The 12,341-nt window shown below is 48.2% G+C and overlaps 1 protein-coding gene across 2 annotated transcripts in view; it reads right to left on the bottom strand.

Moving 5' to 3' along the window:
• Nucleotides 1-12,341, bottom strand: part of IQSEC2 (IQ motif and Sec7 domain ArfGEF 2) — a 75,359-nt gene that overhangs the window by 44,200 nt on the left and 18,818 nt on the right. For both annotated transcript variants that reach the window (XM_090264446.1, XM_090264444.1), the window contains exon 2: nucleotides 7,819-7,848. In XM_090264446.1, coding sequence (XP_090120572.1) covers nucleotides 7,819-7,848 — 30 coding nt within the window. The remainder of the gene's footprint in view (nucleotides 1-7,818; nucleotides 7,849-12,341) is intronic.

The following is a 12,341-nucleotide window of genomic DNA, read 5'->3' as shown; positions in this document are numbered from 1 at the left end:
GGGCTGGTGGACACTCGAGGGCACTGTAACCACTGAAATCCAGGCCTGATGCTGGCCAGGCTGGGCCCCAGGGCCTGACAGGCAAATCGCCTGTCTCCAGAGCCGGAAGCATGGAAACTGCTCTTGGGTCCTGCAGCTCCTCAGCTCTGGGCCTGATTGACCAGGGTCCCCATTCTAGCCTCCCATTTTACTTTCTGCTCCCTTTCCAGACCACTTGTCATGACAGCGCCATCCCACTGCACATTCAGCCTTCGTAATTCACAAATGCAAGTGCCAAATACCTCTTCCACAGCCCTCATATACATTTTGGCTCTGCCTGCAATACTCTCCACTTCACCTCCCCCCACTCCCACCCCCACCCCTCACCTCACTAACTTCTACTCATCTTCCAATTATCAGCTTAGATGTCAGCTTGCAGAAGCCTCCCTGACCCTCAGGCTGGGTTGGGTATACTTCCTGGGTGCCCCCACAGCACCTTACACTTCCCTGTAATTTTCTGTAATGGTCTTTTTCTTTGCCTGTTGTCCTACAAGAAGACAGTGAATTTCCTCACAGAAGAGCTCTGTTATTACTCATCATCGTTATCAACTGCATTTAACTTAGCACATTTGTGCCTGGCACATCATCCTTGAGCGAACGATTGAATAAGTAAATAGATGAATGGATGGATGACCTGTTACAAGTCACTTTACCCTCTCTAGTCTGGTTCCCTATTGGTAAAGTGGATATGATCATCACTACTTGGTAGGGCATCTGGGAAAATTAAAGACAATGCGTGTTGCGTGCTCCCTAACAATACCTGATACACAGCAGACATTTTTAGAATCAAAGCAATTCTTAATATTTGGAATTGTGAAAAAAGGGAGGGCAGAAGCTGAAGGAGACTGCCCTGAGCCTGGGATGATGTCACCCACTCGGGTTTGTCATTTACACGTGAAAGACGGGCTTTCACGATAATAAGAAAAGTATTGTTTTTATTAGAAATAACAACAGCCCCTGCTACAGGCCACACCAGAAACAGGAGGCCCCAAGAAGGAGGTGGGCAGCCTCTGGCCTCAGCCAGGAAATGTGAGGCCAGGGCTGAGGCCAGAGCTGTGGGCATTGTCCCTGCGTCTGGAGAACAGTCATTACAGGCACAGCCAGTTCCAAACTCTTTATTCATAGGTGAAAACTTGTCTAGGGGATCATTAATTCCCTCTGTAATTAATGTAAAAACTACAGGGTTTGTATTAATGGAAAACTTAAGCTCAAGCGTCAAGCTGATAATATTGATAATGTGTGCTTATAATTATATACTGCAGATAAGTATAAATTCAGTCACCGCACTAATAAAATGTAAAAATTTCTGAAGCAGCCAAGACCTTGGTAGCAGCTGTACCTTGAGTAGCATTGTGCCAGTTGTTCTGAGGCTGTGAAAATCACCACATACTGGAAGCAATGGTAATAGCCGCTGTGCACTTAAACGCTGTTTTGGCATAAAATAGGGAAATTTTTAGATAGAACAGGGCATTTGGATGCAAGAACATGAAATTTGAAAGCATAGTGAGCAAAGGTCAATTTGCATTACAGTGGGAACCAAAGCTTGATGCAATCTTATAATCACAGGCCTCTGAGCAGATTGCAACCCAGGCTCTGACGTTACTGTGGACACAAAAACTGTGGTCACTGTAGAAGCCCAGATATCAAGTATTTGACCTCTGTACCCTCATCCACTTCGTAGGGAATTGACTCCCACCTACAGCTCCTTGCCACCTCATGTTACTCCAGGCTAAACAGAAATGTTGTAGTCACATGGGGGTGGACCCTGAAGCCGAAAGGTCATGTTGCCTCCAGGTTTCCAGGTTGGTGGCCATATCAGGAAAGCAGAGGAAGCCAGTTTAGAGACAGGAGTCAATGACAAAGAGATGACAGGGACCAGGCAAGCCATGAGAGATGAGAGCCAAGGCATGGGTGCCAGAGATGGAGAGAGAGAAAGAGAGAGAGAGAGAGAGAGAGAGAGAGAGAGAGAGAGAGAGAGAGAGAGAGAGAGAGAGAGAAGAGAGAGAGAGATCTTGGTCCCTCGGTCCTTGACTTCTTGGTCCCACTTCCAGTGGATGAGGCCTGGCTATACTTCATTTACTATTCTTAGATTCTGTGAGATGTAGCCTCATAATAGTCCCCTCCACTCTTTATTCCTGAGTGAATTTGAGTAGGTTTCTCTTCCCTGCAACAAAATGCACCCAGACTAAGACAAGGGAAAATGGAGATTACAAGTGCAGGGCTTGCATAAGCAAAAACACCAAGAGAACACTTATGCAGGGAGGGGTGAATGAATTATAAAGTGTGTTTGTTCACCCAAATGCTCCCTTATTTCCTAACACTTTCTACCACAGACAAACGCTAAAGCCACACACGTGCACACACACTGACATCCAGTGGCACACAGAAACAAAGGCAGCAACAACCAGATATGCTCCTATGCAGACACCCTGACATGAGAGACACGCACTAGCATGTAGCACTGCCCCTGTACTCCGCACAGCTGCATGGACAAGGCCAGCCAGCTGGCAGGAGTGCACCCACGTGCATGAACACAGTGGCGTTGCCCGCATGGCTTGGCTTGGGCCAGGAGTGGAGGCTTCACTGGGTGCTGAGCAGCCTCCTTCCCCAGCTGTCAAATGACTCATCCCCAGGGCTGCTAATTAAAGCCAGGATAGAGGGGACAGAAGCAAGGGGAGGGGAAGAGAGAGAAGTTTATTTTGGTGCCAACCAGGCATGCAGCCAGCTTAGGGGTCACCCACTTCCTGGGACTGGGCAGGTGGGGGGCAAGGGAGCGCAAACAGGAAGGGGAGGGAGGACCTTCTTGCCCCTCTTGTCTCCTGTGAGCTTCCTGGAAAGGTACCTTCTTTGGGAGAATTACCCAACTTCCCCTGCCTCCCTCCTCCTCTGTCCCACTGTCAGATTCCAGCTCCACTCCTTCCAGAATCTTGTCCTTACAACTGGCTTCTCCTCGGCAACACACTCCCACTTGGGCTTACCAGAAGGGTCTCATCTGTGTGTCTGTACCCTGCTTCTGTCCCAGCTCTCTCACCCCAAGGATCACTCAACACAGACCTGGTGCATACAGAATGCTCCATGGTGCTTCTCGAATCTGACTGGGTTAGCTCCAGTACAGCACAATGGGGTGACTGCAACTCTGATGGTCTGGGTTCCTATCTTATTTCTACCATGGCAGGGGTGGGGGGCATTTTAGCTCTCTAAGGCTCAGTGTCCCCATTTGTAAAATAACAAGAATATAAACCCTATAGGATTATTGTGAAGATTAAATGAGAGAATAACAGGAAAGTGCCCTGCATGGAGTCCGGCGTATAACAGGGCTTTAGTGATCACCCAGTAAGCGCTGCTGCTGACACCCTCCTCAGGCCTGGCTCCGCCACATACTACCCAGGGGACAGCAGACAAGTCACATAAGCTCTCAGAGCACTGTCTCTTATGTAAAATGGCATTTGCAATATGACACCATAGATTTACTGTAAAGATTTCAGCCTGTCAAGTGTCCTGTGTGGAGCCCAGCTCTCAAAAGCGGCTTGATGAATTGCAGCAGTGATTACTAAGGATAGCAGAAGGAGCTCAGACCTCTGGAGCCAAAGAAGCCCAGGAGGGAGGAAGCAGGCAGGGGAGTCTTCCCAGAGTGAGCACAGCTGGAGTGGCCCCCCAGAGCGCTTTGGGCAGGTGGTAAGTGACAAGGTTCCAGACAAAGGAACTGATTGGAACAGACAGCTGGATGGGGCAGGCACCCAGGCTGTAGCAAACACGAGGCAGCATGGGAGGGGAGAGTCAATGTCACTTGGGCTGCTCTGGGGACTGATGGTGTCTTGGACATGTGAGTGCGGGAACCATGGAAGGTCGTCCATGAGGCCTCAGTCACCCCAGATTACCAGGAGGTCAAAACAAGGAAGAATTTTAGAGATGATCCAGACTCCCGTTGGACAGATGGGGGCACTAAGGCCCAGAGTGGGAGGCCTCTGGGAGCAGAGCCAGCAGTGACTCCTCCTCCCACCTTTCCTCCTGAGATTGCAGTGGCTCTAGTTGCCATGGGGACATCCCTGAATCCTCTGGTGTCAGCCGCTCCCCACACCCTCTCTTCTTCCCTAGCAACAGGCTACCTCCTCCAGCTCTCATCTTTGCATGCCCTAACAACCCCAGCCTGGTTTCTAGTCCCCCCACTGCTGAATTCCAGTCGGACCCTAACTGCACAGGCAGTGCCTCTAGGACCCGGCTCCTTCCGCTTCTGGTGGCAGAGGGATTGACCCCTCCTGCCCTTCTGTTTTCACGTTCTACACTTCCCATTTCTCAAGCTTGACTAGTCAGGATATGACAATAGCTTGCATTAGGGGAGGGTAGAGAGCACCCCAACGTGTTAGCCACTATTTTCTGCTGAGAACTGCTTTACTGTAAAGGTTGTCTCATCAACCCACAGAAGTCAGAATTATTATCCTCATTTTACCAATGAGGAAACTAACAAGGATCAGAGAAGTTAAGTGACTTCACAAAGACCACACAGCTGAGAAGCAGGCTCTGCTGAGAGCCAGCTTCATGACCTTGAGCCATTGCCAGCCCCTCTCTTGGCTTAAGGTGCCTGGAGGTCTGACAACTTCTCACGGATCTACAGGAAGTCCAGGCACCTTCCTCTGCCCACAGCCCTCCTGCAACACAAGCTGTTTAGCTCTAATTAGACTCCACACTTCCTCTGGCACCCCATACTCGGAAGCCCTCAGTCCCGGGGCTTGCCGTGGGGCTTTTCAATCCACCAATTCTGCTCACTCCTTGCTGTTTTGCTTCCAACACAGCTGCAGCCTAACCCTTCTCCGTGGAGTTTCTCCTACCGTCCTAACCTTTCTCCCTCACGCACACACACGTTCATTAGAGGACACTGGGGTGCCAAGGGATAAACAGGTTTGTCCGAAGTCATGTATCTAGAAAGTGACCTGACCATAAATGGAGCCCTTTGCTTCCCTTGCTATGCTGTGGAGCCCAGCCTCTCCTCCAAACTTCCCTGGCCCCTCACTAATGACAGAAGGTGTCTGTGACCCAGCTCTGACCAGCGTTCCGATCTTTTTTCTTAAATTGATTTATTTTTAAAAATTTAAACTTTATTGTATTTTTTTTCCATTACCATTTAGTCCCCTTATACCCCCTCCCCCCAGCAATCACCACACTGTTGTCCACGTCCATGAGTCCTTTCTCCACAATCGCTCCATCCCGTACCTTGTGCGCCCCCCACCAGCTGTCACCTGCTCTCCATCTATGAGCCTCTCTCTATTCTGCTTGTTAGTTCAGTGTGTTCATTAGATTCCACATATGAATGATCTTTAATATTTGAGCCTTTCCTGCCTTTTCCAGAATTGTTTTAGCCTAACTAATTGCCACCATCTCTAACCACAAGCGCACATTCTGGGCACACTGGTTCCACTTCCAGCGATGCCCTTCATATGCAGAGTCCTCCACAGCCCAGCTGAGATGCCACTTTCTCTGGGAAGTCATCCCTGACCCTGAACTGAAGTGAGCTCCAGAATTTACATGCAGTTCCAGAAAGCATCCTCAGACAGTCCCACCTGGCCCTTATTCCCAGTTAGAGAGTCTTCCTGCCAAGTTTGCAAGGTCTTGCCCCACAAGTGCTATGCCCGACCCTTACTTATCCAATTGCTGAATCCTCAAAGCCCCTGTAGCTTCCATGACTGTGGGCCCAGGACGGATGTTGGGAACACAGATGCTGGTTGGATCCAGATAGCCCAGGGTGTGAGTCAGAGCGATGCCACCAGGCCCCATTGCTCTTCTTTTCTTGGGTAAGTCACTGACCCTCTCAGGAACTTCATATTCCTCATCTGTAAATCAAGGATCCTAATCTATGACTAATAGGAATGTTGTGAGCATTAAGTAAGAACATGTTTAGAGTTCTTAGAATGTGAGGAGCAAATGATAACTGCTACTATTGCTAATATTAGGATGAGGATGAGGACGATTACTATTATCTGCATGGCTTCCAACAGCTCCCGCAGGGACGTGGGCTGGACTCTGGGCTTTGTGCCAGGCAGACCTGGGTTTGAATCCAGGCTCAGCCAAATATTCGTTGTGTGGCTGTGGGCAAACCAGGCCGAGCCACAGTTTCCTCAACTGTAAAACAATGATGACAGGGCCAGCCCAGGTTCCGCCTACAGTGTCACTGGGAGGATCAAACCAAAGAAAGTCCCTGACAACTTCAGTAAGTTGTAAAGGCCCAACTTATATCACCATATGATTTATGATTATGATAATTACTAAATACCCTGAGCTACAGGTTTCAGGAACTGCCCTACTGGGAAGAGCTCAGAGCTAGAGACGCCTTCAATCTGTCCCTTGACAAGTAGCAGGCATATCAGCAGGAATCCTGGGGGCCTGTGCTGGAAGTCAGCCCAAACTGCCTTTCTCTAAACCCAAAGGGGTACAGTGGGATCTGTGTCCTTTTTGAGACCAGTGCCCTCTTAAACTCTAGGACAGGCTGTGCCCATGTCATATCCTCCACTGCATGCATGGGCAGGGACTAATTATGTCTTGTCATAGACACTGGGCCTGACTGTGGCCATCATATTCCCCTTGATTGCTTGCTGGCCTGAGCATGCTCCCATTCCATAGCCCCCACCTTGGCCCCGGGCATCAGTGTGCTCACCCATACACCCTGCCTGGAACGCTAGGATACAGTGGGTCTCATTGTGCACCTCTGTGTGCTAGGCTCTTCTACCCCTCCCATGCCCACTGCCTGGATGCCAGGACTTGGGCTGCTGCATATGGTTGGACAAGCTGTGCCCTGCGCAAGGGTTCGCAGCCAAGAGGGCATAAGTGGGGGCTGAATCCAACCTGTGCTCTGCTTACTGAGCCAGAAACCCTGGTGATGGGCTGCAGTAGCCCAATGGAAAAGGAACATTCTTCCAACTGACACGCTCAGTGGATTCTGTTCTTTGTGAAGGTGCTACATATGCTGGTCGCAGCCTTGGCTGGGATGTGACACACCCATCCCCTGCCTCTGTAGCCTGGGCCCATCTCACCTCAGAGGCCCGCCCTATCACCCCAGGCCTTAATGCTAGGAGTAATGGGCCCTCTTCTGAGACCCATCCCCCATCATTCTCACTTTGTTCCTATACTTAACACTTGTGTCTTCATGAAGCTTCTGATGGGTTAAGGGCTGGGAAATGCACAAATAGCCCTTGTCTCTAAACCAGTTTTATTCCCACCTCCTCAAGTGGTAAATTGATCAAACCCTGAAAACTTACTGACGCTTGTAAACCTTTTTACTGAGTTATGCAAAAAACATGTCCACTTGTCACCATGATGTATTTTTCTAATACGTACAATGTGTCACATCAAAGGTCACTCCAAATCCCACTACTCAGAGCTACAGTTGTTCAGGCTGGAGCATGAAAGCCAGACCAGGGAAGCCATGCATTTATTGTGCTCTCTTCTCCCAGGAGGAGAAAGCTGAAAAGGTCCCAGGGCCAGAGCTGGACTCCCTGCAGGTCAGCCTTCCCATCTGGGCAGCTCCCGTGAACCCCTCCAGCTTCAGCCTAGCCCATGAGTCAGCTAGGGTCAGAAAGACTGAGGAACAGTTTCAGCCCCCTCCCCACACCTGCCACATTCACCTCAGCCCTCCCACCCCACTCCATACCCACCCCTAATACCAATGGGACAGAACCCTTGGACTTGGTCCCCACCCCTGCTCATGGATCCAAAAGTAACAAACCAAAGAACCCCCACCCCAGTCCCTGTCCCATCTCCCAACCACTGTTAAAGAAAAGAGGTACTGACCTGACTGTTCGGGAATTCTCACCATCAGATCTGAAAGGGAAACAGAGAAAAAAAACCCGACAGTCAACATATGCTTTCACCTTTCCTCCTTCTACCCTGTGCAATGGTCTTGAAGCCTAACACACATCACGAAAGTGAGGAATAAGGAGTCAGAGCAAAGAGCCAGTGCAAAGGGTTTGAGATGGCAAAGGGCCTGGATAGCTGTTGGGACAGGGAGGAGGGCAGCGTGCTTGGAGTGGAGTGAGTGAGGGGAAGAGTGATTGGAAGGGAGGTCAAAGAGCTGCCAGGAACCAGCCATGTGGGCCTCGTGGGTCAAGGTGAGGAGTGAGGTCTTCCATCACTGTAGCTCAGTGGCAACTGGCAACTGTGGGCAAGGACAAAGTCCAAGCTTTGAACACGAACAGACTGAGCCTCATGTATTGGCTCTGCCACTTACTAGCCTCGGAACCCAGGCAAGTCACTTTCCCTCTTGGAACTTTGAGCCTCAGTCTCCCCACTTGTAACATAAGACCAATACTCACAGAGCTGTTGGGATGATTAAACCCTTTGGAACCCAGCAGACAAATGCCAGATATTATTAACAACATAGAAAAGGCTTTGGCAATTGCCTGGTCCAACCTGCTTATTTTCCAGATGAAGAGAACAAGGCTGAGAGGGTGAGTGAGTCAGCTGCTGAGCTCCTTTCTACTACATTGGTCTGCCTTCTTCATTGTGAGCTCCCTCAGAGGCAAAGGAAGGGCGATGAAAGAGAATGGGGTGGGGACAGCTTTGAGGGAACTGAGGGAACGAGTAAACTCTGAACCACACCCCTCTACCGCTCCTCCCCAAGAGCTGTGCTGGGGGGGTGTCTGTGCATGCAGGGGAGTGGGGAGTAGGAAGGAACTTGGTACATTGTCACTCCAGGGGTGGCCACAGGCAGAAAGTAGGACCAGAGAACTTGGGAGAAGTGGGAGACTATGGGAAGTGCCTTCCTCACTCCCTGTTCTATTCTTTCTCCTTCTTTAGCTTCCTCCCCCAGCATTACACACTCCAGATGGGAGAGACACCAACACATTGCAGGTGAGAGAACCATGATGCAACCTTAAGTGAGGGGAGCGTCATCTACGCTGAGTGCAAAATGAGAGAGGGACACACAGGAAGCAGGTGCACCTCAGAAGAGAGTATTTATTTGTTGGAGGAGGGAACGGAGCGCCCGCCAATGAGGTGGGGCAGGCAAGCATCAGGGTGCGGGAGCTCAGACAGTGGGTGAGTACAGTACTTTCAGTTATGCCACTTACTAGCCACATAATCCTGGGGAAGGCACTCCTCTCTGTCCAGCCTCAGTTTTTTCACTTGTAAACTGGGGGCAGGATGGTAAGAATCCCTCCCCTTATGGGCGGGGCTATGAGGCTCAGCCTAGCATAGTGCCTGACAGCGGGTCAAGCCTTTAGCCTTCACAGCCCCCTCAAGGGACAGAGGACCAGGGCCACAGAGCACCTTTTCACATTTATTAAAACTATCCATCTGACTGCAGCAACAAGCTTGCTTCTGAGGCCTGGCCCAATTATTCACAGGTATCAGGTCCAAGGATCCTGAGGCCAAGCTCCTCAGTCTCTCTCCCTAACATTAACCCTCTGCCCCAGGCAAGCAGGTCTCCTTGCTACCCCACCCCACCTCCAAACCCCAGCACACACTTATGCAGTCTACTGTAACCAGGTCCTTACCCAGAAGTACAAACCCTCAAGGATCCCATGAAATGGCCCTCTGTCCCAACTTACTTTAGAATGACATACATACTCCTCTCCATTCTGATGTGAACAATCACTAAGCACCTACACGTACGGGGCAAGGTGTCAGGCTCTTTCTGTACATTATCTTCTTTGATCCTGCAAATTGGGAATTACCCGTCCAATTTAAAGATGATGAAACTGAGACTAAGAGAAGTTGGAATGATTTGTCCCATGTCACACAAGTAAAGGGAGTTTGGTGTGAACCCCAAAGCTTGTGCTTTTACCACCAGGCTCCACTGTAGCAGTAGCTCAGGGCTGGGCGCTTGTGAACAGTTAAGGTGGCTTTCCTTATCCTGTTCCCCAGTGTCAAGACAGATGTTACAGTGCTCAAGATGACAGCTAAGGGGAGCCATGACGCAGAGTGAATTAGCCAGTTCTCCTCACTGCAGGCTGGTTTTTACTAGCTTGGGGGTATATGACATTATGTGACCCTCAACGTGGCATGCTTCCACCTCAGGGGTTTGCAGCCCCTTATGCACTTAGTATATTATTAATTATGCATAAATAATAATAGTCATTAACACCTCTTTGGGGTTTGTGCCCTACCCAGTGATCAGTCCACCTCTTACTCCGGGAAGCTGGGCCACCATTCTCTTGGGGGCAGCATAGACTTGTAGAAAGAATGTTGGGTTCTATTATGGCTCCTCCCCTAACTGGCAGCGTACGTAGACTTGGACGTTATTGCTCTCTGGACGTTGGATCCTCGTGTGTAAAATAATGGGGCTGTGTTAGTTGAGTTCCGAACAATCCTCAGGTCTAAAACATTTAGTTTCTTTAGAATCCCAAAGTTTCTTTTATCAACTGTCTGCATAAAGAAGCAAAGACCCAGGCAGACCTCCCTTTATCCATCCATGTGAGAAGAGGAAATAGACTTCTCTTGCTTGTCCCACAGCCTTCTCCTATGGAAAGGCCACATTGGACCTCACTTCTCAAGGGTCGGCTATGCCGATTCCTATCCTCAGGAGTGAAGCTCACTAAACGGTAATGTATTGAATCCTATGAGTACAGTGACCACATTTTCTGAACTAAGAACTCAGGTATGTAACCCTACCAAGGATTTTGATGTTGCTGCTTCCAGATGCAAGGGACAATGTGGCAGATGGAAGATTAAATGGCAAAATATAGAAAGTTCCTGAACCTTCTGGAGACTTATGGGGACAACAGGGCAGAATCATTTAAAAGAATGTAGGTCCTTGATGGCCATATTGGAGCTTCTGTCCTTGCCTCCTGCCTGGATTCCCTGCCTCTGGTTTTGATCTTCTACACAATCTATAAACGGCACCTGGTGAAACTATAAAGCACCTCTCCCCAAGAAGCTGGAATTAGATAAACAAGGTTGTCCTCTGAGAACTAAACTATTAAAAGAAAAAACATAAAATGCATCAGAAATAAGATGTGCATAGTTACCTGAAAGAAATAGACTGGTCCTCCAGCCAGGATTTGAGTAACACATGTAAAAAGTCAAGTGTCCATTAGAAAGGAGATTGGACACCAATGAAAGTAGATATTTTTTTTTTAGGAGGCTTGAAAGGCAACTGTGAGCAGGGCACCTCCCAGAAGGGTCCCAAGGAGAAAGAGGTGGGTACCCTGACGTAGGAGTCAGGTAGGTCTCTCCAAAAGCTGAGAGCCAGTCCTGGGGACAGCCAGGCAGCTCCTTTCCCAAACATCACTTTGCCTCTTCAGTGGACAACTCCCACCTCTGAAGTGCAAACCAGTTGATGTGGTTCTCCTGCCTCCATCATTCAGTAATTTCAGCACCAACAGGCCTGCTGGTCAAGCCCAAGCTCTCCAAAGCTCTAAATCACACTCTGCCTTGCCATCTGCTTTTTTTCTTTTCTTTTTTTAAAGCACATTTAGTGTTTGCTACATTTAGTGTTTGGTCCTTTTTATGGCTTTAAAATTAATTTTAATTTATTAAAGCGATACATGAAATAGTTTAAAAAGTCAAATTGTAACAAGATCTTAACAAAAATAAGTCTTTTTGTAAACAACTTTAGTTATTTTTCCCCCTGAATTTGTGTTCATATTTTTAAAGTAGATGCTCATATTGTTAGTCCATATTCGAAATACTCCTGTGTGCCCTTTAAATATTTTTTACCAAAGCAATACATGTATATAGATTTTCATGTCACACTGTATCGCAAGAATTATAATAAAAAAACGCCATAAATTCCCCACTCTACCCATCCTCCCTTCAACTCCCACTCTCAGAGACAAAAGGTTTTCAAATCTTTTAGCTGATTTTTTTGATATTTACCCCCTCATTTCTAAAGAACATACTCATACTTCTATTTCTTGATTTATTTTTTAGTTTTATATATTATTACAGAATTCCTACTATTCAGGGAGGATACAGCGCTGTTACACATACTTCCACCCCCAGCCCCCAGTTGTCATGCAGGTGTACATGTCCCCCGCCTCATTCTACCATTGTAGTCATATCACAAAGTTTTGATTAAATCAATATTAGTGGTTTCCATTATTATGACTTTCTCGATGCTAAGAGTGGATAAATCATATCATATGCTATAATTACATTTACTTTTCCATGCACTTTTTCTTTTCCCTGGGGTTGATTAATATTATTTTTGCTTGCATAGTTTTCTTCGTATATATAATCAATTCTCCCCAAACTCTGTCACAAGTGCAATTCTTTTGTTATGACATAGGTAATCCATCAGATATATGTTTTGTTTCTTCAAGACATCATCCCTCTGCAATCCAGACTAGCTGCTCTCTAGACCTGCACAAGGT

This window comes from Furipterus horrens, unplaced genomic scaffold (genome assembly GCF_987537825.1).
Source record: "Furipterus horrens unplaced genomic scaffold, mFurHor1.1.pri manual_scaffold_17, whole genome shotgun sequence".
Classification (NCBI taxonomy): domain Eukaryota; kingdom Metazoa; phylum Chordata; class Mammalia; order Chiroptera; family Furipteridae; genus Furipterus; species Furipterus horrens.
The sequence above is the reverse complement of the archived record's forward strand: the minus strand, read 5'-3'. Positions and strand labels throughout refer to the sequence as shown.